The following is a 27,896-nucleotide window of genomic DNA, read 5'->3' on the forward strand; positions in this document are numbered from 1 at the left end:
TTGGAATTTATCTTGGTATGAGCTGTAAGATAGATTCAACTTTTTATCTTCCTTTATCAACACAGTTGTCCCATGTGATTTCTTGGATCATCCATCTCTTCACTCTTTAATTTGGAAAGCTACCTTGACCGCATGGTAAAGCTCCAACATATCTGTCTCTGGGTTTCCAATTCGACTCCATTGATATATCTAGCCATGGTCCAATACCACTCTTTTTATTACTATTACTTATTAAGATGTTATAATTGTTTTTTTCCAAAATAAGCATAACCACATAATAAGTTAAATACAATTAAGCAATATTAGGAGAATATTAGAATTTTCTTTCTTGTTTGTCAGGAATCATATCAGAGCAATTATTTCCATCAATTCTCCTCCTGCGCCTCAGAGCTGGTCCCTTCCGAGTTGCACCAACTAGCTACAAGATCCCACCCTGGAGCCCCAGGAGCAAGGGCCTTACCTGGTCCAGGGTCATATAACTTAGGGATGACAGGATAGCAGATGGTCACTGGAAACTTGACCACCGAGGACTTGGACTCCAGACTCACTGGAGGGAGAAATAAGGTCAAGGTGGGCAGCACGGAGTCTAGGTCACTCTCCACACTGCCCCCAAGAAAGCCGATTTGCAGCAGGGGTAAAGGCTCAGTAGAGAATGTCCTGCCTGGGAGGAGACCCCACAGAGTTGACAGCATTCTGCCTCCTGACTTGCTGTGTGTCTCTGGGGTAACTGGCTGAATGCCTCCTTCCTTTTTTTTTTTTTTTTTTAATTAAGTAATCTCCATGCCCAACACAGGGCTTGAACTTAGGACTCTGAGATCATGAGTCACATGCTCCACCGATGAGCCAACCAGGCGCCCCCTGCTGAATGTCCCTTAACTCGCATTTCTTCCACTGTGAGAGTCTGGTGGGGTGGAATGGGTTTGGAATCATAGGGTCTGGATTAAGTTTGACTTTACCATTTATTACCTGAACTACCTTGGGTAAATTAGCGCTTGTTTCAGCAGCACAAATACTCAAATTGGAAAGATACAGAGAAGATCAGCATGGCCCCTGCACTGGGACTACATGCAAATTCGAAACACCTTGGGTAAATCACTCTCCTCCAGCTACAAAACCAGGATAACACCACCTGCCCTGTTTTATCTCACAGGGTCATTTGGTGAAAGGAAATGTTTGGGAATCTGAGAGTAGAGAGAGCACTCTCTTTAGTTTGTGGTCATGCATAATCTATCCTGTGTTTCATTTTTCTGTTGGTGTCCTGGGAATGCCTCCTGGGTAGCTAGTCAAAAGAGAAAAGAGTGACTTTAATTCCCCCACATCTCTCTTTCCCTGAAGGTGCCCAGGACAAGATACTGATGCACAGAATGGGTTCCTCCTCTCTCGCAGCTGAAGGCTTCAGCTCTGAGAGCTACAGATAATGGGGAACAGAGCCGGGTGGTTTCCAGGTGCATAGCATGAATGATCTGCCCTCACAGAGAGATGCATGTTCTTTCCTTCAAGTCACACCATGGGGTCAGGGGCAACATGGGGGTAATGTAGGGGACAGTAATTGAGAAGTTAGAGGTCTAGGGTTAGAAACAAGAGCAAGGGAAGCATCCTAAATGCTGGCAGCCTTCCTGGAGGAGGAAGACTTTGAGAGGGCCCGGTAGTGTTTTCCCACTCCCTAAGCGTTTTGCCATCCAAGGACAAGTTCTCACCGACATCCACCCTGTGGTGCAGGTACACCGTGCCGGTGTATGTCAGGTGCTGGAGGATGAAATTCAAAAGCTTCCGGTCACTGGTCGAAATGGTCAGCTGCTTCTGGCCTCTGCCCTGCACCACACTGTCTGGGATGTCAGCGAGGGTATTCAGTGTCCCCAGAGAAGCTGTCAGGGTGACCTACGGTGGGTGAGGTAGAAAGACGCTAAATGCAAGGGAAAGCACATGCCCCGGACCGGCCAGCAGGGGGCAGAGCGCGTGAGGCTGAGAGGAGGCGCCGCCGGATGTACCTGGAAGCTGGGGTCTGGCTCCAAAGCCGTTCGCTGCTCTATCCCCGGCGAAGTAGAATCGAGTCCTGGGGACTCGTGTGTTCAAGGGCCATTGCTCTCCTAGGTCTTGGCTTACAGGATCCCATTCTAGATTTCGTCTTACTCCCTCTGACCGCCCCTTTTGATTTCCAACTGCCTCCCACCGCCTCCGCCTCCGCCTCCGTCTGACCTCCCAGTGGAGTTTTTCCGGGTTAGTTCCGCGCCCTTTTCTCTGACTATTCACCGTCACACTAAAGGAAGCGGCTTTAAATACCATTCAGATGCTAATGGTTAAGAATTTGTGTCTCTAGCTCCCCGCCTTTCTGAGACCCAGTTGCCTGGCTGGTTGCTCTGCTAGGAAGTGCCACAGGCAACCGAAATCTTTAGAACTGCTGATTTTTCTCTATAAACTTGTTTGCCACTCTCTCCCTGGTTCCCCCTGCCTCGTGAATGGCACCTTCATCCATTCAACCGTTGAAGTCCCTAAAGGAGGTCATTCCTGTTCTGAGGGAGTCTTGTTGGGTCTACCTTCAACATGGAGCTAGAACTGGTCCCCTTCTCTCCATGCCATTGCTACTCCGTAAAGCAACTCTCCTCTCCTGCCTTCTCGTCCTCTGGGCAGACGGGTATTTTTATGAAAAGTACACTGGGTTATGTCACGCCTGCTGAGAACACTTTGGTCAGTCAACAGGTGTTTTCTGAGATCCAAATTATAGGTCCTGGGAAAAGAGTAGTGAATACAACCAACTCCCCACCTTCAAGAGGCTTATATTCTAGTCGGGGAGAATGGCGGTAAGCATATCATGGTGCATATAAAATAATTCAGCTACAGGAAAGCACCACGAAGAGGCTAACACAGAGCACCTGGCAAGTGGCAGAGGTGGGGGAGGGAGGGGTGCTTTGCTGGGAGTGGGGGAGGGCAGAGCAGGCTGTTGAGGATAGAGTACTCTGTTGTGCAGATTTGCTCACTCATCACCCAGTCCAACATCTGGCATGCAGAGTGGGAAAACTAAAACTACATTTCCCAGACTCCTTTTTAGATTAGGGTTCTGGATGCAGTTTGCCTCCCGGCCATCGCTCTATGGGCACAAGGGCTGGATTTGGAGCTACATTAAGCGGGGAACAAAAGGCAGGGCACGGAACCCCAGTCTTGCTGGCTGGCACTAAGCCTGGCGGAGGCAACATGTACCAGCAACATGCAATTCCTCTTGCAGCAAAACCAGCAGCATCTGTGCTGGCCCGGGTCTCCGGAAGTCCTTGGAACTCCAGCCATTGAATGGCTGGAAAAATCATGCCTTCTGGAGGCATCCTACCCCCTCTCCCCACCTTGGACTCGTGTCATATTTAATCTAGATGAGCACTCTGTCAAAATCCGAGACCCATGACCACTGGGCATGACCAGCCATCATTGGGCAGTGATGCCCAGTGCAAAAAGGGGCTGGGAAGGGGACTTGCCTCATAGATGGGGGCCTCTGGTCCTTCAAACCGGAGACCTGGGGGACAGAAAAAAAGATAAAAAATACCATTTGAGAGGATGCCAAGGGCTCCCTGATGCTCGCTACCTTCCTGATGACTTTTACACATCCTTCCAGAATCCTTTCCGGGGTCACCTTTTATTTTATTTATTTTATTTTATTCACCTTTTATCCAGGGTGTTTGCTGACCACTCCCCTCTTCCTGGGGTCCTGTTACGGGGTGTCCCATGGTCCTTCTCAAATTCTAGTGCATCTAAAGCCTCTGATGCCCACCCTCAGCATTGGACAGGTTCTGTGAATTAATCCAGCCCCTTTCAGGATCTCTGTTACTGAAGGGAAAGCAGCAATGGATAAGCAATGAATCATCTTTATATGAGGTCCCTAGAATAGTCAAATTCATAGAGATGAGACAAGACATTCTACTGAATGGTGGTTGCCACAGGTGGGGGCTGGGGTGGGGGGAAGGGAGTCAATGTTAAGTGGGTACAGAGTTTTCAATTGGGGAAGATTATAAAAGTCTGGAGCTGGATGATGGTCACAGTTGCAGAACAATGAGAATATACTTAATGCCACAAAACCGTGTGCTTAAAAATGATTAACATTGTAAATATTATGTTATGCATATTTTACAATAAAAAAGGAATCATCCAAAATGGCAAATCACCTTTTTAAATGACTATTCAAAAATACTAGCAATTCCTCCAAATGTATTTATTTTAGAATCTATCTCTGTTCTCATAATATGACTAATTCAAGTTCTAATTCAAATATAGCCTCCCTATGGGGTCTTAGATAACTTAAGTCATCTGTGAAATTGGCAAAATAACATTTACCTTACAGGGAGGTGATGCTGAACTAGAGAAGTGTGTAGAAATCCCTTGTGGAGGGGGGGGTTTAACCAACATAAATGTTCTTTTCAATATACTCTCCCAGGAGATGGGCTCATTTTTGCCTGGGCTCATGATGCTGGAGGACACCAAAAAGCCAATCATGTCCTACGATTCCCTGAGGCACACAGATTTCTGTCCTCTTCTGTGTTATCTCAGATCTCCAAGGAGGTCACATGGGCTAAGGGCGGTTCCCAGTGGTGGAAACACTGAGACTAACCAGTAAGTGAAATCATGTCAAGCTTCCCGCATTGTGCTGAGTACACAGCAGGTACTCAATGAATGACTATTTGCTTCCACTCCCCCATTTTGCTTAAAGAAGGGTTAAGAAAGTTGCCTGGCTCCTCTCCACATGGAGATGTACCTACCTGGGATGGGAACTGTGTGCAGGGGCATCACCTCTACCCCATGGACGGGGTACCCAAAAGGGAGGTTGGGCTGGGCCAGCAGCGGCGGTGGACGGGGCAACCCTTCTCTGCAGGGAACAGAACCAGAACCGTTAGCAGCTGCTCTCATGCGCCCTCCTGGTTAGTTCCGAAAGTGGTACCTGTGCCCGGAGCTCCTTGCTGCCAATGGGGAGAAATTGAAAGTAGATTGTCCCGTTCACCCCTCCATTCCCTCCCTCCTTTATTCACCCCTCCATTCCCCTCCCTCCAGCCTTGAATTTTGCAAAGGAATTGAGGCAGTTTACAACAAAGCACATACAAAATTAAAAACACAACCTGGGAGAAAGAAGAAACAAAATAACAAGACCATCTGGGTGAACCCAGAGGCAGCAGCCAAAGGCCAGGGTCACAAGTGAACTTCCTGGTAGTCAGGGTATAAAGCGATGGACAGTCAGTACTCTGGTCTTATTATCAACAGGACAAAGCAACAACTTCTGAGGCAAATAAACCTTTTCCTGGCACTGAACTCAAAAAGAAAATATATCACAAGAAATGTGATTTGTTGCCTCGGTATTTTCAGAGCAAACACGGTGATGATTTTCGTATGATTTTGTTGTTATAACAGCCTCAGTCAAGGGCAAGCACATAACAAGCCAGCGAGATGGATTCTTTGGGGGACTATGGTAATATGGTTGAAATGCAGCCTTTGGGGATCCAGTGTAGCCAAGGGTATCATTTAGATCACCTGGAAGAAAAATTAGACTACTATAGTGAATATTTATGAGAATACGAAAGAGACAAAATTTAAAAGTGGGAAATGATGTAAATAGGCAATTAAGAGGAAGTACAAATGGCTAATGCATAAATGAAGCGTGCTCAGTTTCAAAATTAACCAGGGAAATGCAACTTTAAAAACAATGAACTGGAGGCCCTGGCTGGCTCAGTTCATAGAGCCTGTGACTCTTGATCTCAGGGTTGTAAGTTCAAGCCCCACGTTGGGTGTAGAGATTGCTTAATATAAAGTCAAATCTTAAAAAAAAAAACGAACAAGGAAATACCTTTTTCATTAATGTTTCAAAATGTAATGATAAGGAGTACTGGTTAGGTAGGGGGTATCTAAGGTACTACCCTTACGCACTCGTCACGAAAGTGTGAATTAATATAGGTGCTCTTGAATGCAATTTGTCAGTATTTATTAAAAGTAGAAATAAGCATATCCCATGAGTGAGCAATTCAGATGCTAGTTAAGGGGAGAAACACCTCCCTGTGTAAACAGCGACATGCATAAGGAGGTTCATTTCAGCACTGTTTGAAATGAACATCGCATAAGCATCTTAACAAAATAAGGAAAGAATGTAAATATAATGTAAGATTATTATTATAAATTATGTAAATGTAATAATGAAAATTTCCCTCAAATCTGAATATCATTCAATAGGATAATGGCTTAATAAAATTCAGTGTATTCATATTCATAGCTAAATGGCATTTAGAAGGGAAGAACTAGATATATAGAGAGCTCTTAAAAATGTGCTTAATGAGGGATTCCTAGGTGGCTCAGTCAGTTAAGCCTCCAGTTCTTGGTTTTGGCTCAGGTCATGATCTCAGGGTTGTGAGTTCGAGCCCCACGTCAGGCTCCAAGCAGCCCACTTAAGATTCTCTCTCTCTCTCCCCCTCTGCCCCCTCTCCTTCTGCCTCCTGCCTGTGCTCAAGCACTCTCTCTCTAAAACAAAAACAAAAACAAACTTAAAAAAACATACTGAATGAAAAAAGCGATTTTTCTAGAGTGATTTGTTCTTATAGTATCAATTACATTAAAAACATACACACAGTTGGGTGAAACAGGTGAAGGGGATGAAGCACTGAATCATGTATAGTATTGTTGAATCACTATATTGTACGCCTGAAACTAATATAACACTGTGTGTTAACTACACTGGAATTAAAATAAAATTTAAAAATACACACAAAAACCCAAGAGTATATGTTTATGTGGATATAGATACACATACATATGTATGTGATTATGTGTGTTCATCTGTGTGTATAGCAGTATAAAAAATTGTGTGGAATAAACTATACCAAACTCCTAAGGGCAGACTGGGTTGGCAAGAGAGCATATCGTATAAGGAAGGGAAGCAAGGAGAGTTGAGAGGGTTGGTTCAAGTGGACTTTTTTTAAAAGAGCATTATCCATATACTACTTTTTCTTTAAAGATTTTACTTATTTATTTGAGAGAGAGAGAATGAAGGAGAGAGAGCACGAGAGGGGGGAGGGTCGGAGGGAGAAGCAGGCTCCCCGCTGAGCCGGGAGCCCGATGCGGGACTCGATCCCGGGACTCCGGGATCATGACCCGAGCCGAAGGCCATCGCTTAACCAACTGAGCCACCCAGGTGCCCCATGTACTTAACTTTTTAAGTGAAGTATAATATGAAGCTAATCAGACTCCAATGAACCAGAGATTTTACCCAATATCAAGCTCCACTCATGATTTCAAGGATACAGACAATTATGTGGCAGAGACAGAGCACCCAGAGGTCCCGGCCACGCCTTCCCACATCAGATGCGTGCTCTCTGGCAGAGGATAATAGGCGTGATCTCCAAATGGGGTTTTGTCGGATTCCCTCACACAGCGGAGAGCATGTAAGTTACGAATCATCTCCATTTTATACCCACAGAGAGTAGTCCAGCTCCGGTGACACTTGCCAGGGGCTGAAGATTCTGGGTTATTTATTCTATGTGATCCCTTTGGCCCTGTGCTAAAGTGGGCACAAAGACACCAAGAAAATCCCATTCCTGCAGGGGGAGAACCCAGACTGAGACACCAATAACTAGAATACTAGGTCACCTGTTCAGTAACAGGAATGAGGCCAGCTCTGAATGCTATCTTCCGGAACATTCCTTTCGCAATTCTCAGAATTGGAAACTGCTCTCGCTCCTAAGGCCTACCACAGCACTCCCCCTGACTAGCATCGTAACACTGAACTCCTGAGTTCCACACCGTTTGCTGAACACACCCGGTGGGCCACAGAGCACCCACGGTCATTCCACGCTGAGCTGGGGCTCTGTGCGTGATTATGGCAGGGGCAGAGACGGTGAGGTGGCGGGTGGAAGGGACGTGGAGAGGGCACGCTGACTGTATCCTCTCTGGTCTGCTGTGAGTTCCCTGGGAGCAGGATCTAGGTCAGCTCTGTCTTTGTACCTAACTGAGCGCCTTGCTCAGAGCAGTCAGGGTGTTTCCTGGGCTAACAGAGAAAGAGTTGAGGCACGGGTGGGAGCTGAGCCTCTTCTTCCCTGGCTACGGCCATGACGACAGGAGACCTGGGTCACGTCACTGATCAGTACTGGGCTCTGTTTGTTCTTGTACCAGCGTTGCTGGCTATGATCCCAGCAGAGCCGGGCATTTCCCCAGGTGAAGGAGGGGCAGGTGAGGACACGGCCAGCTCCTAGCCTTCCCTGTTTGGAGTCAGTTCCTTCTTATAATTAATTCCTCTGCCCAGCTCCCTCGGGACCAGCACCCCCTCCTGGGAGTCCCCTGCCTCACATTCTCCTAGCCCTTTCAGTTCCCCCATCTTACTCTCTCCAGTGTCTTCAAAGCTCCCTGCCTCTTGTCTCTGCCCGCGCCACGCACGTCCTGCAGCGTGCACACCTGAGGTGTTCCTTGCTGGAAACAGCCCCACACTGCCCAGCACAGAGACGGAAGCCATCATCCTGCAGGAATCTGCCCCTCTGTTTCCCCTCACACCATCCACGTATTCCAGAGATGCTGCTTGAGCCCTCCTCTGTGTCAGGCGCCTCAAGTCCCCGACTAGCCGGACCTCCCAGGCAGTGGCCCAGAGAGACCGGGAGACACAGCGGGAACCACACTGGCAAGAGGCTATCGGACGGTGGTACTGGGGCAGGGCCAGGCACGGCTTCTGCTTGCTGTGAGAGCTTACCACATCAACCTATAGTTGTTTCTATAGTTTTTTTTTTTTTATGTCTACTGTCCTCTACATTGATCGATGTTACAAATGTGATACAGTTTTAAGCCCTTCCATGTGTCAATTCATGACATGTCACAACGACTCTAGGTACGATTACTATCCCCATTTTACAGAAGAGGGTAGGCAGCTTGCCCAAGGTCATCTGGCCGGGATGTGGAGGATGCAGGACCCGAGTGCAGCCCGTCGACCTCCCTCGGCAGCACCCTTAACTACAGAGCCCTATTGCTCCTCACACAGCTGGGTGGGGCCAAGGTTCAAATCCATGCCAGAATCATGCGTCTATCCCACTGGTTCTTTGACTTCCAGTGCTGCCTCCTGTTGGTGCCCCCATCTCTCTTCTGGGGAGTCATCCATTTGTATGTAGTTGGGGGGTGGGGAGTGGTAGCTAACTCCCCAGATCGACCCTGGAGGGACCCGACTCGCCCTTTCCCTTCCTTGATTCATGACTCAGGCTCAGCCAACGGAGCACCTGGGGACCGTTCCTCCCAGAGGTACAGATACCACTGCTCCAGCAGTAGAAGGAACATTTACCTTCCGCTTAACTACACAAAAAAGCCTGCTTCCCCTATACCTTCCCTACTATGTATTCTCCACTGAAAAGCCAGAGTGATATTTTACAAGAGTTTTCAGATAAGAACTTGCCACTTTTAAAAACCATTCAATTCTTGGGGCGCTTGGCTGGCTCAGTTGATTGGGCGTCCAACTCTTTATTTTTGCTCAGGTCATGATCTCAGGGTTGTGAGATGGGCCCCGGGTTGGGCTCTGCATTCAGCATGGAGTCTGCTTGACATTCTGTCTCTCCCTCTCCCTCTGCCCCTCCCCCCACTCATGCTCTCTCTAAATAAATAAATAAATAAATAAATAAATAAATAAATAAATAAAATCTTTAAAAAAACCCAACTGTTCAAATTCTTTGCATTACTCAGAAAGCAAAATGCACGCTCCACCTCCCGGCTTACAATGGCCATCATGACTGACCTCTCTCTGGGCTCATATCCGACCAGCCCTCCCCTGAGTTACTAGAGCTCCAACAGCCACCACCTGCTTGCTTGTCATTCAGCCATCACGAAAGCCCCCTGCCATGCCTGAGGCTCTGGGCCCTGGATTAACTCTTCCTTCTGAGATGCTCCTTTACAGGAGATGGTGGGGACTCCTGCTTGATATACAAATCAGAGTTCAAGGTCACCTTCCTTCATCATCCCATTAAATTTTATGCCACCAAGTAACATTCTACCACACTATTTTAATTTATTCCTCCATAGAGCACTTATAACCATCTAATATTTAGGTGATTTATCTATCTCTTAATGAATTATGTATCTCCTAGAAGAACTATAAGAGCAATAATATTAATAGTAAACCACAGCAATAGCAGTAGGTGATATTTTTGTAGTGCTTGTATATGTCAGGCCCTTCATGAGTTACTAACTCTTTGTATGTTAATACAACGCATATCACAGAGCCTTCATAAGTCTATGAAAGAAGTATCTTTATTATAATTTTTCATATGAAGATACTTAAGCGCTGGGAGATCAAGTAACTTGCCATCCAGCCTATTCTAGAGTTCAAGTCCCTAATCATGGTGCTCTTATTTGTATTTTTTATTATAGCATGCCTTTTGCCATAACTCATAAATGATTGCTACAAGAAAGGAAGAAAGGAAGGAGGGAGGGAGGGCGGGTAGTCCTGTCCAGCCCTTCTGTGCTCCCTTGGTTCTTGATTTCTTAGCCTGGTCATCCTATCACCTATGGTTTTGAGGAGGTTCCAACATCCTTCCCACAAATACCCTTTTGATATAAGCCCATCAGAATCAATCACTGCTCTTTTCACAATCCTGGCCCATACACCCCAAGTGTGTAATTCTGGGCCCTGCACATAGCAGGGGGAAGTATGTTCTCAGCATATAAATGAATTAGAGATGCACCTTGCTGTAAAATCACCTGCTGTGAGGGCCTGGGTGCCTGGAGGCTGTACCACCAACACCACACGGCTGTCCCAGACTATTTTCATTCCTTTGCTCTGTTCTTACTCTGAAATGCTCTAGACACGCAAAGTTTGACAAATCTTCATTTATGGGTTGTTTTCCTCCATTCTCTCTCCTTGCTTTATTCTTAACAGTTCCCCCTCAGGGACTCCTGCAAGAGAGGAGTTCCTCCCTGTTTTCTTGGGACCCACACCCTCAAGACACCGTAGAGAGAGCTTTTGCTCTACCCCAGGATCCAAGAGCCCTCATGGTCTGCATTACCTCCTCTGAAAGTGTTCAAATTCAGCCTGTCTCCTCGCTTTCACCGCAGGGAGCTCACTCAGGTCATAGGCATCCTGAAAGTTATAGCTTTCCTGCCATGTGGTAGCTTCGCATTTGCACTGGTTTTTCGGGAACAGTCTAAAACCAGAAAAGAACTGTGAGCAAGGAGTGGGTGGGTGGGCTGGTAGGTGAGAGAAAACCCGGGGTCTAATTGGTGTGTGGTTCACCCTGAGCATCTCCTTTCCATATACCCACCTGTCCTACTTGGGAGGAGATTCTGGAATCTCAGCAGCGGCCCCTCCCAGAGATACAGGGGAGGGGAAGAAAGGGGAGGGGGAAGGGGAAGAAGGCCCCCCTCTCTGGAATTATCTCCCACACCAAATGTCTTTAAACTTGAGTCATGTGAGGGGTGCCGGGGTGGCTCAGCCGTTAGGCGTCTGCCTTCGGCTCAGGTCATGGTCCCAGGGTCCTGGGATCGAGAGCCCCGCATCGGGCTCCCTGCTCGGCGGGAAGCCTGCTTCTCCCTCTCCCACTCCCCCTGCTTGGGTTCCATCTCTCGCTGTGTCTCTCTCTGTCAAATAAATAAATAAAATCTTTAAAAAATAATAATAAACTTGAGTCACGTGAATGCCAGTGGCATCTGGGCCCCACCAGAAGAGGAGGCCAGCAGGACAGAAAGGCAGCATCTTTCTTGCGATTTAGCCAAAGAGGCCCTCCAGAGTTTTCAGGGACCTTGCTGGGTGCTGTAGAGAGCACACTGCACCCTGCAGAACAAATCTGTTCCAGGTCCCACAGTTTGGATCACTTGAACAACAAGCACAGGTTCGGGAAAGCAGGGAACTGGCTATAAAATGGGCACAGTAAACCGTAGGAGGAGCAAGGGACCTTGGACCCTTGCTGGGGTCCACACTGGACCAACGTGGAATAACTTGACTCTCACCGGATTCCATCATAGGTAAACAGGTTCTTGAGACATTCCTCGGGTAGAAGCTTCAGCATCTGGTCAGCCAGAGCAGAATGAGGGCGCTCTGGCATGGGGCTACTGAACTCCACACTTCTGAACATAAATACAACAGTGCCAAGTCCTAAGAGGAAAACTGAGATCATGAGGAGCCGCAGAAACTCAGACCTATTGGAACACGAAAGAACAAATTCCATTAACATCTTTTTTCTTGATTACATAATAAATGACTCGATTGTGTAATATACATGGGAATAATAACTTGAAGAAAAATATAAGTGAAATGGTGTCTGATTTTATTTTTATTTATTTATTTTTTTGGGGGGTTGTCTGATTTTAAAAAAAGAGTAAAGAATCAAGCTGCAACAAAGAGACTTAGAAAAATCACAAAGCAAAGAATGGGCAAAAACATCCCAAGGGGGACAAAAAAGAACGTAGCAATATTTATGTCAGCATAGTTGAATTCAAGGCCAAAAACTGTATTAAATAGGACAAAAAAGATCACTTGCAATGACCAAATACGTGAACCACAAAACAGATGTAGTGGTCATGAACTTTATCCACTAAATAATAGCATTAAAGTACAGAAAGCAGGGCACCTGAGTGGCTGAGTCGGTTAAGCATCTGACTCTTGATCTCAGCTCAGGTCTTGATCTCAATGAGTTCAAGCCCCATGTTGGGCTCCACGCTGGGTGTGGAGCCTACTTAAAAAAAAAAAAAAGTACAGAGAGCAAAAAAAGAAAAAGGCAGAAGGATTACAAATACAAAGAGAGTCATAGATTCCAACATTCTTACATATAACACCTAACACTCTCACAACTCAGTGCTTCACAAATCAAGTCTCAAAAATATATAAATGATATAATTCATATTCTGTTAAAGAGCTCTTAGAACACTTACAAAAATTGGCCCCGCAAAGAAAACTGTGATCAAGTAGAAATAGTTCAGATCATGTACTCTGACAGTGCAATCGAAATATAACCTAATGAAAAGCCCCCTTCCCCGACAGCATGGAAATTTTAGGAAAGCTTTCCAAAGCAACCGTCAAATCAAGGACAGCAGAACAAGAATATAAATATGATAAAGACAGTACATTCCAGAACTATGTAACACACTCAAACGGTCCTGAGAGATAAAAAAATTGAAGGTTTAAATACCAATTTCTAACTACAAGACATAAAATTAATAAATTATGCAATCAAATAAGCTTGAAAAAAGGACAAAGAAAAGCAGAAAGAGGAACTTAACAATGCAAGGAGAAAGTGGTGAATTAGAGAAACCTAAAATGGAATAATTGCTAAAGCTAAGCCCTGGGTAGACAGCTTTTGTGATATCTGCCAGTTTATAACCTCTCTTCTGTAAGACTTTTCTCCTGACTCCCACCGGTGACACCTAAGATCCCAGCTCCGTGCTACATGATACTCCCCTGGCAATGGGGATTGGACCAAGGATGAACACCTTGTCTGAGGTGGGCTAGTCAACCACAATTTCTTCCCCAGTAATTAGAAATGAGATCAGGTTATCCTGGTCCCCTGAACCAAGAAGAGAAGGGGGAATAGAAAGTGAGAGACAAAAAGCGAAACCTGGATCTTGAACACCCCGATGAAAGGGATGACTTTCTAGAAAAACGCAAATGACCTCAACAGACCTGTGAAAGTCTTTGAGGAAATTGCAAAGGCCTATCTACTCTCCCTTTCGACAAAGTCTCAGATCTATGTTTCAAAAGTAAACAATTCTCATTTATAAAAAAAAAAAACTTTAGGGGCACCTGTGTGGCTCAGTCGTTGAGCATCTGCCTTCGGCTCAGGTCATGATCCCAGGGTCCTGGGATCGAGCCCCACATCGGGATCCCTGCTCTGCAGGAGACCTGCTTCTCCCTCTCCCACTCCCCCTGCTTGTGTTCCCTCTCTTGCTGTGTCTGTCAAATAAATAAATAAAATCTTTTTTTTTAAAGATTTTATTTATTTATTCATGAGAGACAGAGAGAGAGAGAGAGAGAGAGAGAGAAGCAGAGGGAGAAGCAGGCTCCCCGCTGAGCAGGGAGCCCGATGCGGGACTCGATCCCAGGACCCTGGGATCATGACCTGAGCCGAAGGCAGACGCTTAACCATCTGAGCCACCCAGGTGCCCAATAAATAAAATCTTAAAAAAAAAAAGCTTTACAGTAGTACAAACATAAGTACTTATGAATAGTGATATAAATATGCTAAATACGTAATAGTGACTAGAATGCAATGGTATGTTACATGAACGATTCATCATTAACAAATGGAGTTCTTTCTAAGAGTGCAAAGATGATTCATTATTATGGATAATATTATGCATAATATTATTACGCAATATTAATAAATTTCACTAGGTGAAAATTCAGAATACTATTTTATTGACAGATGATCTTAGAAGCATTTAATAAAATCTGACATCTATTCTTCATTTGTTAAACATTCCTCATTTAAGAAAGGACCCAGAAGAAATGACACCACACTAATAATCACAGGTACATCTAACACCTAACACCTGCTTCTTGGTCTCTGAATATTCTTCCCCTCTAAAGGAAACTAGAGTGCCTTGGAGAACTGGCCAATTCTCAGTTTGGGGTAAGGGAAATGTAAAGTGAGTCTAGGACATCCCGTAGTGCCAGAAAGGACAGGAGCTATCCGCGCTCAGTGCAGGGTCTGCTTGGGATTCTCTCTCCCTCTCCCTCTGCCCCTGCCACTTGTTCTCTTTCTCTAAAATAAATAAACCTTTAAAAAAAATCCATGAGTCTCATGATACTTCAAGAAAAAAGTGCACTTTTTAAAAGATTTTTACTTATTTATTTGAGGGGGGAGGGGCAGAGGGAGATAATCTCAAGCAGAATCCCTGCCGAGCGCAGAGCCCGACGCAGGGCTCTATCTCACCACCTTGAGATCATGACCTGAACCAAAACCAAGAGTCCGACACTTAACCAACTGAGCCACTCAGGTGCCCAAGAGGAGCATTTTTAACTTTTTAATTATAGAAAAATTCTAAGCAGATACAGAAAATAGAGAGAGTAGTCAAATGAAGCTCCAGGTACCCATCACCCACTTTCCGCTCAAGGACAAAATGCATTTATCTATTTCTTCCCATTCCCCTTACTTTCCAAATCATTTTGAAGCAAATCTTGACGTCGTATGATTGCATCCATGACTATTCTTTTATTTTTTTTAATTTTTTTTAAGATTTTATTTATTTATCAGAGAGACAGAGGCAGGCAGAAGGAGAAGCAGGTCCCTCCTGAGCAAGGAGCCCGATGTAGGACTCGATCCCAGGACCCTGGGATCATGACCTGAGCCGAAGGCAGATACTTAACCGATTGAGCCACCCAGGCGTCCCGCATCCATGACTATTCTTGTAGATAGCTCTGAATGGTACTGGGGTAGCTTTGTACTCCACGTGACTGAGCTGGACCCACATTTCCAGGAACTCCTTTCCCTGTATGATGCCAGATGAGGGATGGCCACGAGAGAAATTTACATAAAATTTGGGAGGCAGGAGTGGAACTGGAGCAATTGTGCCCCGAAGGGTGTCCTGTCCTGTCCTTCGTTAGGGGCAGTGGGGGACAGCAGAGGCACGGGCAAGTCCCATCCACTTGGTCTGCTTCCCCCCACGCCTCATCCAGCCCTCCTGCCCAGTGACTGGTCCTGCTGGCTGACAACCCTCAGGTCATGATCAGAACTTCCTTTGTGAGCTCACAGTAGTAGCCACGAAGAATGAACGATCTTCCATAACCATCTCCACCAGCTTTTTCTGTGGTTGTCCTCCAGAAGACAGATGCTTCTGGATTCCTATAAGTTCCAACTCATTCACTTTGCCAAGGTTGGTTCATGAGTTTTCTCTGGTCCCTTTTTGAGCCTTTACTTCCCCAGCTTGTCCCACAAGTGTACCAATTACTGTAATGAATTTTTTTTAAAGATTTTATTTATTTATTTGTCAGAGAGAGAGAGACACGCAGAGGGAGAAGCAGACTCCCTGCTGAGCAAAGAGCCTGATGCGGGACTCAATCCCAGGGCCCTGGATCATGACTCTATAATGAATTTCTTATTCTATAATAGTCATAGTAGTTCTGTTTCCTTGGACTGAGGCTTGACTGATACAAAGCTTCTTACATTACCCCTGCCACACACCCACACGATACTGTTATCACACCTGAACAATTAATAATCATTCCTTAATACTATCAAATGTCCACAGGGTTTAAAACTCCCCATTGTCTTTTTTTTTTTTTAAGGATCAAATCAGGATCCAAAGAAGGTCCATACATTGACTGATATGTCTCCTAAGTCTTTTTTTTTTTTAAAGATTTTATTTATTTATTTGACAGAGACACAGCAAGAGAGGGAACACAAGCAGGGGGAGTGGGAGAAGGAGAAACAGCCTTCCCGCTGAGCAGGGAGCCCGTTGCGGGGCTCGATCCCAGGACCCTGGGATCATGACCTGAACCGAAGGCAGATGCTTAACGACTGAGCCACCCAGGCACCCTCCTAAGTTCCTTTTAATACATAGGTTCCCCTGCCTCTTTTATTTTTCTTGCAACTTACTTATTGAAGAAATCATGTTGTCTATCCTACACAGTTTGGGTTTTCCACATCTGAATTTCACTGGTTTCAGCCCCCTGGAGTCATGTGCCTTTGTCCCCAGTATTTTCTATAAATTTGTAGTTAAATCAAGAGGCTCGATCAGATTCAGGCTTGACTTTCTGAGAAAACTGCTTCCTAAGTGATGACGGCCTGTGCCCCCCCCTTGAAGAGGCAGGGCGAAGAATAGCTCTTAGCTGATACTAATGATGATTGCCTTACTCGGCGGTTCTCAATATTTTTGGTCTCAGGGCCACTTTACAATTTTATTTTATTTTTAAAGGTTTTATTTATTTTATTGAGAGACAGAGCACGAGTGGGGGGAAAGGCAGAGAGAGAGAGCGAGAATCCCAAGCAGATGCCACGCTAAGTGCAGAGTCCGACGAGAGGCTCCATCTCCCGGCCTTGAGATCACAACCTGAGCTGAAATCAGGAGTCAGACACTCAACCGACTGAGCCACCCAGGTGTCTCTACTTTACAATTTTAAAAATTACTGAAGACCCCCAAAGAGGTCACTGCACTGGTCATATGGAAAATATTGGTGCCCTGAGTTATGCCAGTCTTCCAAATGTTAACGCATCTCATTATGCAACATCAAAAGCCCATATTCATTAATATCAACACCACCCTCATCAGAGAAGTCTCTACAAACTAAGAAGCTGTCAAGTTCATTGAAGGGGACAGAAGTTGTACAAAGTTCTAATTTTTTTGAAAGCTTGAATCTTATAATTGGCAACAAATACTGCCAGTTGTTTTGCTGAGGGAGGTAACAGGATCACTTGGTCCATTTTTTGAGAAGACATCTACCAAATACCATGGCTGATGAGTCGTACTTTTAAGTTAAAAAGCTCTCCATTAAAAACAAACAAAAAAACAGCTAGTTCATCTCGCAGCTCAAATTGCACAACTGTTTTCTCTTGAGACAATGACCACTGTACTTCAATGTATAGCAGGAGTGTTTTATGGGTACATTTCATCAAAAAGATATATTTAGGGGCGCATGGCTGGCTCAGTTGGTAGAGCATACGACTCCTGATCTTTGGGTTGTGAGTTCAAGCCCCACATCGAGTGTAGACATTACTTAAAAATAAAATCTTTTGGGGTGCCTGGGTGGCTCAGACAGTTAAGCATCTGCCTTCAGCTCAGGTCATGGTCCTAGGGTCCTGGGATCGAGTCCCACATCCGGCTCCCTGCTCATCAAGGAGCCTGCTTCTCCCTCTCCTTCTGCCGCTCCCCCTGCTTGTGCTCACTCTCTCTTTGTCTCAAATAAATAATAAAATCTTAGGGGTGCCTAGGCGGCTCAGTCATTAAGCATCTGCCTTTGGCTCAGGTCATGATCCCCGGACCCTGAGATTGAGCCCCACATTGGGCTCCTTGCTCAGTGGGGAGCCTGCTTCTCCCTCTGCCTGCCACTCCCCCTGCCTGTACTTTCCCTCTCTGTCAAATAAATAAATAAAATCTTAAAAAAGAAAAAAAGAAAACCTCCGTTTGGAAGGAAGCACAATCGTAAAGTCTTCAGACAAAAGCCGTACAGTTCATTGAATGTTTGCATATGGTATGCAGCTTAACAGGGAAAACCTGAAAAAGAATGAAATGGCTATTCATATTTTTAAGAAAAGGTCGTCTTTGTCTTGTGCAGAACATGTAGAATATATCCTTTAATTTAGTAACTATTTTTTAAAAGGCAGTAATGCTTTGTTATTGAAACTAAAACGAATTTTAATCATAAAATTTCTGAACATCTCATAATTTTTATATACCTATCAGTTGTTTACCACTTTTATTTTTGTTTGAAGCGCAATTTTTTCCTTTTATTCCCAACCTCTCTTTTAAAAAAAAAAAAGGAAGTGAATTTCTAGCAATGAACTGAGAAGTCTAATATGACAGGTTTCCGCCACTCTTTGAAACTAGAGCGATCATATGAGACCTTTCCTAAGGCAAAATGGTGCAAAGCAAAGAAGCAATTACCATGAATTTATATAGAAAATTTTTTAGGGCGCCTGGGTGGCTCTGTTGGTTGGGCGACTGCCTTCGACTCCAGTCATGATCCTGGAGTCCCGGGACCAAGTCCCACATCGGGCTCCCTGCTCAGCGGGGAGTCTGCTTCTCCCTCCGACCCTCCCCCCCCTCGTGCTCTCTCTCTTTCATTCTCTCTCTCTCAAATAAATAAATAAAATCTTTTAAAAAAATGTTTAAAAAAAGAAAATTTTTTAGTGTTCCCAGACCCCCAGATTAACCACACCTAAGTTTTTCTGATACCTCAGGAATGTCTTGCTAAGTATGCACAAAATAAATTGAGATAACGCAGTTGTTAGCAGACACAGTGCAAAGGTTTGGGGGCTTGATTTTGAGATGCTGAGTGTAGTTCCTGGGAAAGGTGCTTGGTGGCGCCACTGCGTCTGCTCAGGGTGCACGCCGCCTCTATACAGAGGGCTTGCAAAACAGACCAGGGGCGCTATTTTTGCTTTTCACCTTTTCATCTTTTTTCGCAAAAGCAAAATTCCTCTTTGGATTTCGTCTGGTTAACAAAAGCAAATACTAATGTAGGTCTTTTGTATAAGTGAAGAGGTGTTACGTGAACTTGCAAAAAGCAGGAGATACTTGCATGTGACTTTTGAGCTGTGTAACCTACTTTTTTGAATACTTGATAATTTGTTTTATTATCATAGTCTTTGTTTTATTACTTGACAATCCGTTTATAAAAAATTATATGTGTTGATATTATTTCTATTATATATTTCTGTTGTCTGGGAATGTATGTTACAATTCTTTGGGAGAAATAATTTGTCAAATGTTCACTGGCTTGCAAAACCATAGTGTGAGAGTTCAAACACCTAAATAAATATTGAAATGCATTTTTTTAAAAAGCAAATTACTGAATAGACATAGTATAAAGCCTTTAAAAAACTAAGACCTTATTGGATTGGATACAACACTACATGTCTATTTAAAGTGTGTAGTCTCAGAAAAAAATATCTGAAATGACATACACCAAATTGTTAATTATAGTCAATGCTAAGAATCAGATTACAGTGAGGAATTTTTCTTTTTTTTTTTTTTTTATTAAAAGATTTTATTTATTTATTTGAGAACGAGAGAATGAGAGACAGAAAGCATGAGAGGGAAGAGGGTCAGAGGGAGAAGCAGACTCCCCGCTGAGCAGGGAGCCCGACGTGGGACTCGATCCCGGAACTCCAGGACCATGACCTGAGCCGAAGGCAGTCGCCCAACCAACTGAGCCACCCAGGCGCCCCTACAGTGAGGAATTTTTCAATCAATGTGTTCTTATATCAACATATTCCTATACTCTCTCTTAACTTTTTGCACTGATCAAGAATTAATTTTGTCCATGAACAAATAAAGAATTAAGAAAACCACCAGGATATTAGAGAAATATGAATAAATGGAGATAAATTCCTTATTCTTAACTAGAATAACTCCATATTTCAGAGATGTAACTTCACTCTCTATTAATCTATAAATTCAACATAATAAGCACACCAATGAATCTACAACAGGATTTTGTTGTTGTTGTTGTTCAAATGACTCTAATGGGAACTAACATGAGAATAGCAAGGAAAATATAAATAAGAGGGATGGTTGCTGTACTTTTACTAAAGAATAAAGTTATTAGAAAGCTACAGTTATTAAAAAGCATGATACTGATTCCAGAATAAGCCAATAGGTAAATGGAATAAACCAAAGCCCAGAAATATGTGCGTATGTATAAAAAGTTTATATGGAATGTTCACTACTTTGTTATATATTTCTGTAACATCTGCATTTTCTAAAATGGCATTCAGACAGGACGGATGCACTTAAACTAATCAAGTTACAGAAACACATGCAGAAATTCAGCCTTTACTTCCTCTTACTCACGTTGGACCGTGTGATCAGACCTGCCTCAAATTTGGGGTTCTGATTTACGAAACCTGGTTCCAGCTAGCGACAGTGTTTGGGACGCAGTCATGGACAGGAATTTGTTTGGTAGGAGATTTCCAATAAAATATTAAGCAGCTGAGTTTTTATCAGATAAGTATAAGCATTCTACACTGTTCAAACTGTGCTGTTTGTGTCCTTCTGTGGGGACTGGTTAAAATTATAATCACATGAGCCTGCTATTCTGGTTGGACCGTATTTAAGAAACATTCAAGAAAAGGCCAAAATGCAATTTATAAAGTCAGTGAGAAATAAGGACAGGAGCCAGTCATCTGTATCAGCTGGTGGCAGCCTGTCCCTTCAAGTTGGGTGAAGCTGCTTAACCCCGCCAAGCAGTTCTCATATTCCAGGTACAGAACTCTGGGACCAGGCAGAAACTGCAGGAGCAGCCTGAGTACTGGGTCAGAAGACAGGGACACTCATTTCCCTGAGGGGCTCTTGTACCCTAGCAGGGATGATCCAGATGTCCACGTGTCTCAGCAGACGATGGAAGCTGGTTAGGCAGGATTTTCCTGTTGCCTGTGAAAGCAATCTCATAATTTCTGTTTATCACACCAATCCCTTTGTGAACCAGAACACTTTACAGCCTAGAAACACTTACAAGGGGAAAGACCAGTGCTTAAGTATGCATCCAACTTTTAAAATATCTACACAGTGTTGGGATGCATGGGTGGCTCAGTCAGTTAAGCATCCGCCTTTGGCTCAGGTCATGATCCCGGGGTGCTGGGATCCAGTCCTGTGTTGGGCTCCCTGCTCGGCGGGAAGCCTGCTTCTCCCTCTCCCACTCCCCCTGCCAAATAGACAGAGAGAGACACAGTGAGAGAGGGAACACAAGCAGGGGGAGTGGGAGAGGGAGAAGCAGACTTCCCGCCGAGCAGGTAGCCTGATGCAGGGCTCAATCCCAGGACCCCGGGATCATGACCTGAGCCGAAGGCAGACGCTTAACGACTGAGCCACCCAGGCGCCCCTAAAATAGCCTTTTATACTTGTTAACAACCAAAAAGTTCTGGTGAGATTTTTAGGCAAATGTGGTATAAATACACTGCTTTTGCATCCTATAGTTAGGAATTTGGGGTTGCAAATATCACAAACCCATTCAAATTATATACCTGATAACTATGAATTGTTATAGAACAACACAGGTTTGAACTGTGTAGGTCCACTTATATGCAGATTTTTCTCAATAAATATATTGGAAATATTTTGGAGATATGCCACAATTTGAAAAACTCGCAAACTGTATAGCCTAGAAATACCAAAAAAGAAAAAAGAAAAAGTTAGGTATTCGTTAAGATACATTATATAGGGGCGCCTGGGTGACTCAGTCGTTAAGCGTCTGCCTTCAGCTCAGGTCATGATCCCAGGGTCCTGGGATCAAGCCCCACGTCGGGCTCCCTGCTCCACGGGAAGCCTGCTTCTCCCTCTCCCACTCCCCCTGCTTGTGTTCCCTCTCTCGCTGTGTCTCTCTCTGTCAAATAAATAAAATCTTTAACAACAACGACAACAAAAGAATGAAAGTGAGATAACATTTTCAGATGAACAGAATTTGAGGGAATTTGTCACTAGCATACTCACGCTTAAAGGAGCTACGGCAGGCATGTTATCCCTGATGGAAGGTCAGAAGGAAAGAATGAAGAGAAATCAAAATGGCAAGGAAGTGGGTAAATCTAGGTAACTGTTGACTACATAAAGCAGTAACACTGTTTTGTATATCATAGAAAAACAACAACAAAAAAGTAAAATAAGTCAGGAAAGGCAGTAAATAGACTGAAAGTGTTGTAAAGTTTTCGTGTTGCCCAGGAAGAGAATTAAAAATATCATGTAATTTTAGACTTTGATAGGTCAAGAATAATGTTATGATCTATAGTGTAAATACCATGGAAATAGCATGAATAGTGAATAACTTTCAAGCTCATAGACAGGAAAATGGAATGATAAAAAATAATCAGTACAAAAAAGTACAAGATAAGAAAGAAGAATATTTGATCAGGTAGAACAAAGAGAAAGCACTCAATGAAATGCTAGATTTAAACCAATGTAAATGAGTTAAATGTTCCAGTTAAAATACAAAGATAGACTGGATGGAAAAAAGAAGCCCAATTATATGCGGTGTTGCAAGGATCTAAAACATCTAAAACACACGGATATAGAGATGTTGAGAATAAAAAAGGAAGATAAATACACCAAGTAACCAAGATAAAGTTGATATCTCTATATTAATATCAAATGAGGTAGACTTTATTTTTTTAAAAAGATTTTATTTATTTGACAGAGAGAAAGTGGGTGAGAGAGAGCCTGAGCAGGGGGAGGAGGGGAAGCAGGCTCCTCTGCGGAGCAGGGAGCCCGATGATGCGGGGCTCCATCCCAGGACCCCGGGATCATGACCTGAGCCGAAGGCAGACGCTTAACAACTGAGCCACCCAGGCGCCCCACTAAGATAAACTTTTTAAAGTGAAAAATTTATTGCTTTTTAATTTTTTTAAGATTTTTTTTAATTTATTCATTTGAGACAGAGAGATACAGAGAGAGAGCATGAGCAGGGGGAGGTGCTGAGGCAGAGGGAGAAGCAGGCTCTCTGCTGAGCAAGGAGCCAGATGTGGGACTCGATCCCAGGACCCTGGGATCACGACCTGAGCCGAAGGCAGATGCTCAACAGACTGAGCCACGCAGGCGCCCCAATGAGGTAGATTTTAAAGACAAAAAAGCCAAACCACAGATACCTCAAAGTTGTAAAATATTCAGTTCACAAGAAGAAATTCTTTTTTCTAATAACATTGTCTCAAAATATATAAAACAAAATACTGAAAGGATCACAAGGAGAAACAGACAAATCCACAATCATGGTGAGAGATTTTAACATACTACTGTCCCTAACTAACAGAGTAAACAAACAAGAAATTAGCAACCATTTAGGTTATGTGAACCAGACAATCAGCAAACTTGATATAAAAAACATACATAACATTGGCTGTAATGACTGCAGAGTACACATTCCTTTCAAACATACACAGAACATTACAGATGCTGGGTCAGAAATGAAGGGTCCAAAACGTCAAAGAATTTAAATAATATAGAATATATTTTCTGGCCCCCATGCAATTAAGCTGTCAGCAAGCAACAAAAACGTGTAACTAGAATATCCCTATTTTGGAAATTCAGAAATTGGGCGCCTGGGTGGCTCAGTTGGTTAAGCGACTGCCTTCGGCTCAGGTCATGATCCCGGAATCCTGGGATGGAGTCCCACATCAGGCTCCCGGCTCAGCAGGGAGTCTGCTTCTCCCTCTGACCCTCTCCCCTCTCATGCTGTTTCTCTCTTTCTCTCTCTCTCTCTCAAATAAGTAAATAAAATCTTTAAAAAAGATAAAATAAAATAAGGAAATTCAGAAATACACTTCTAAGTAACCACGGGTCAGAGGAGAACCGACAACAGAAGTTAGACAATGGTGTGACACAAACGAAAACAAAAATACCACATATCAAAACCTCAGGGAAGCAGCTAAAAAAGCAACAGTTGGAAAGAAATATACTATTGCAACATCTTCCATAAAATCCCCTAGTGACCTGCTGATCTTAACCCTCTGTTTTGTCAACCATTTCCTTAAAAATGCATTAAGACGTCATAAAACTGGCATTTTAACACGACCGTTATGCCCTCCCTTAGCTTCTTCATTGTAAGTCCAGTTCCACCACCTGTCCACCAGGGTCAGCCATGGTGGATCAGAAATGTCGGCCAAGGCTAACGTGAATGTCAGGAAGAGGCCATGCACGTGGGTAGCCCACAACAGAGAACCCTACCAGGCTCAAGATGGCACACTGGAGCCCCTTTGGCTGAGAGGGTGGGCTGTGTGGAACAGTGGACCTTACTGGTTGAGGTGGGGCAGTACACTTTTCACGTCCCAGAGAGAATCTCTGAAGGCAGAACCTGAGCCAAGGAACAACACATTTAATCAAAGGTTCTGTCTCTAATCTCTTTCTTCATAGAATGAACTTGCACTCATTCAACCATCAGTGCCAACTGCGCCCGGCCCTTGGCTAGGCAGCGAGGAAATGGAAATAAACCAATTGTGGTCCCCTTTCCTCGAGGAACACATCATTTAATAAGGGGGGCTCATCATATAAACAAATATGGTCTAGGTGAGAAAGAGAGGGGAGAGAAGGAGGGAGAGATGCAGAGAGAGAGAGAGAAAAAGGAGAAAGACTTTCTAAAATTTGAAAATGTCCATATACAAAGGTAATTCTGGTCACTGATCAGAACTTTTCATCACTGGACGATGGATGCTAGGATCACTTTTAAACCTTGCTCATGGCGTTTCATATTACTCACCCACTCTGTTTGGCAAAACAGTACAAGTCATAGAGCTGGATTTTGGTCAGAGTTCTTTTGGCTTCCAGCTGAGTCATACCATCTCTCTCCGCAGCTCACCTCTCTGTCAATAACGGAGTATGCTCACCACACGGCTGGGAGGGTGCTTTCTCCTCCAGGAGAAGTGAGGAGTTCTCTAAGCGATGACTATATTCCTCACTACAGGACCTTTCAGCTGGATGAGCTCTAATTTTTCCAGTTGTCCATTGCACTTCCAGGAGAGCAAATGATCTGAGCCTCGGTCCATGGATTAATGATCGGCTCCCAAGCTTGGAGTACTCGCTAAAATCATTTGTGAAGTTTGGGTGTATCCCACAAGCACATGTTCCTAGTTCCACAGTCTTTGTGGGGTTCTCAAGGGGACCCATGGGTGCAAGAGAGGCTAAAAACCGCCGGTCTGGACAGAGGAGTTTGGGAGGTACAGAGGTGCCTGATTACCTTTGTTTCCCAATACCTGTGTCACAGTGCCCTGCACCCAACAAGGGACTCCTAAACTCGTTACATTAAAAAATATCAACATGGGGGCACCTGGGTGGCTCAGTCAGTTAAGCGTCTGCCTTCGGCTCAGGTCATGATCCCGGGGCCCTGGGATTGAGCCCCGCATCGGGCTCCCTGCTCGGCGGGAAGCCTGCTTCTCCCTCTCCCACTCCCCCTGCTTGTGTTCCTGCTCTCGCTGTGTCTCTCTCTGTCAAATAAATAAATAAAATGTTTAAAATAAATAAATAAATAAAAGAGGAAATATACGCTATAAAGAATCATCAAAGCCAAAAACTGTTTATTTTTAAAAACTAATAAAATAAACTCATTGGCAGGATCAAGAAAAAACAAAGAGTAGGCACACATCGCCAGTGGCTGGAACATTGAGAGCAGCACTAGAACCTTACAGCCACTAAAGAAGTAATAAGAGAATATATATTTTTTTAAATATAAAGTCTGCTTCTCCCTCTGATCCTCTTCCCTCTCGTGCTCTCTATCTCTCATTCTCTCTCTCTCTCTCACTCAAATAAATAAATAAAATCTTAAAAAAAAAAGAAAAATACAAAGAAAACAAACTTCGGGGGTAAAAGGACACAGAATGTATTTTGATCCTTTTTTGTGGGCTATAAAAATTAAAGTGGACTTCCACGTCTACTTCCCCCGCGGTGATGATTTCGCTAGTCCTGGGGCTCCTCAGCGCCCCGGCGACTGAACGGACGGTCACTCTGCCTGGAGGCTGCGCGCCTGGGCGCCTGACCCCGACTTTCCAAACTCTCCGAGTTGTTTTCTGAGCGCCCTCGGCTTCCCGTCGGCTCAGAGCCCCCGGGTCCCAAGCCGCGCCCCGCGGGCCGAATCCCACGCTCAGGACATCCGAGCGACACCTTCCCCGGGACCAGAGGCAACCTCCACGTCCAGTTTTCCGACTGGAAAAGCAGGGTTCCCTGGGGGCGCTGCGTTCGAGAAAGAGCAGGGGCTCGCCACGGCTTCCCGTCCCCTTCCCGCCGTCCTCACCTACGTGGAGGGGGGCAGGTAGGGCTCAGTCCGGAGACCGCGGCGGCCCCGGGGCTCGCCCGCCCGCCAGGGCTCCCCGCCCACTTTCCTCTGCTCCCCCGACACTCACCTGCACCAAGTCACCCCGAATCCCGCCGCCCCGTGCGGGCCGCAAGGTCGTGCGGGACGGCTTCGGGGCCGACTGCCCCAGGCAAATTCCTGGGAGCCGGGCAGGTGGAGGAAGCGGGAGAGTTCGGGTCTGTCCCCGCCCACGTCGCCACCAACCCCCGCCCACCGCCGGCTCCCGCCGTGCGCCCATCCAGGTGCCGGTCCGCCCCAGCGTCGGTGTCGTTGTTTGGGGACCCCCGAGCCCCTCACGAACAGACCCGCCACGGGCCCACGCCCTGGGGAACTGGGGAAGGTATGGAGAAAGCCCACAGCTGCCGCTGGTGACACTTCCTAGGTACCTGCTGGGAGCTACACGCTTTATTTGCGTTGTGCCATTTATTTGTCACAACGGCCCTAAGAGGAGAATACAGTTATTAGCCCCACTTTTAGGACGGGGAAACTGAGGCAAAGTGGGGTGATCAGCCAGGAGGTGGAGGGGCTGGGCTGGGAACCGCGTCGGCGGGGGTTGGGGGGGAGGGGGAACTGGGCAGTCCCCGGCGAGTGGAGCATTTTTTGTCCGAGCGGGCCAGCCTCCGCCGCGTCGGTGGTCGGGGTTGACAGAGCGGCCCTCTCTGCCGGGGACCGCGTGGATCGAGCGCGTGAGCCGAACGTCCGAGCGCCCAGGGGTTGGGAGAGGCGGGACAGGAGCGCGGTCACGGCATCGCGCGCACCGCCTTCCTCGCGAGGCTGCCGGGGCCGGTGTTCGCTCCGCGCCGGGAGCCCCGAGTGCTCCCCACTCCAGGCTGCAGTCCGACCCCCGCCCTTCTCTCGCCATCTCGCAGCCTCTATCTGGGACCTCTGCTCCTCCTCGGCTGGTAAAGGGACTTCTGTCTCCCCCTTAAAGAGCGACACAATCCATGCGGTCACCTAGTCTAGCCTCCCGACCACCGCAGCCCCTCCCTCTTCCGACCACCGCAGCCCCTCCCTCTTCCTCCCGTGGAAGCTGGGTGCAGGCGAACCCCGAGCCACGCCGCCCGCAGACAGCTCACACATCCATTCGCCAAGTTTGGCCTTTGCCCCGCCTCTATCCCCCACCCCACACTCCACGGGGCCTGTTCCGGCAAAAGACCGGGGTGGGAAGCTGGAATGGGTTGAATCCCTCTAACATACCTGTGTGGCCACCCAGTGCCTCTGTGCCTGGCAGAGTCCAGTGCAGTTCAGATGAATATATGGCAGGACACTTTTCACAAGCCAGGCGCAGTGCTGGGCAGCTTTCTGTGGTTTGGCTCCAGTGGGACAGTATTGTTTTTACCATGACCTAGCTTACATTGTTTTTAAAAACAGAACAAGCATGCAAATGCTTGCCAAATGACTGGTGTTTCTATTTTGATATAGTATGTACTTAATTATACCCTGCAAGGTTTTAAGACAGATGCATACAAGAGAAGGCAGTGCAAATAAAAAAATTAAAACA

The 27,896-nt window shown here is 45.4% G+C and overlaps 1 protein-coding gene and 1 non-coding gene across 6 annotated transcripts in view; one reads left to right on the forward strand and one right to left on the reverse strand.

Annotated features, from left to right (window-relative positions):
- Positions 1-27,679, reverse strand: part of B4GALNT2 (beta-1,4-N-acetyl-galactosaminyltransferase 2) — a 37,883-nt gene extending 10,204 nt beyond the window's left edge. The window contains exons 1-7 of one of the 5 annotated variants that reach the window (XM_027568305.2): positions 26,445-26,545; positions 11,926-12,070; positions 10,986-11,123; positions 4,737-4,843; positions 3,462-3,499; positions 1,698-1,878; positions 461-547 (exon numbers count right to left, since the gene is read on the reverse strand). In XM_027568305.2, the coding sequence (XP_027424106.1) occupies positions 461-547; positions 1,698-1,878; positions 3,462-3,499; positions 4,737-4,843; positions 10,986-11,123; positions 11,926-12,050 (676 nt within the window). In that variant the 5' untranslated portion in view covers positions 12,051-12,070; positions 26,445-26,545. Of the gene's footprint in view, positions 1-460; positions 548-1,697; positions 1,879-3,461; positions 3,500-4,736; positions 4,844-10,985; positions 11,124-11,925; positions 12,115-15,280; positions 15,602-24,808; positions 24,901-26,444; positions 26,552-27,592 lie in introns of those variants that run through there. The other 4 variants (XM_027568301.2, XM_027568304.1, XM_027568303.1 and 1 more) reach the window with 4 other exon arrangements.
- LOC113908433 lies at positions 989-1,095 on the forward strand. Its single transcript, XR_003515495.1, has one exon. It is a non-coding gene; the product is annotated as a U6 spliceosomal RNA (small nuclear RNA).
- Positions 27,680-27,896: the final 217 nt, after the last annotated feature.

The sequence above is a fragment of the Zalophus californianus genome, chromosome 16 (genome assembly GCF_009762305.2).
Source record: "Zalophus californianus isolate mZalCal1 chromosome 16, mZalCal1.pri.v2, whole genome shotgun sequence".
In the NCBI taxonomy this organism is placed as follows: domain Eukaryota; kingdom Metazoa; phylum Chordata; class Mammalia; order Carnivora; family Otariidae; genus Zalophus; species Zalophus californianus.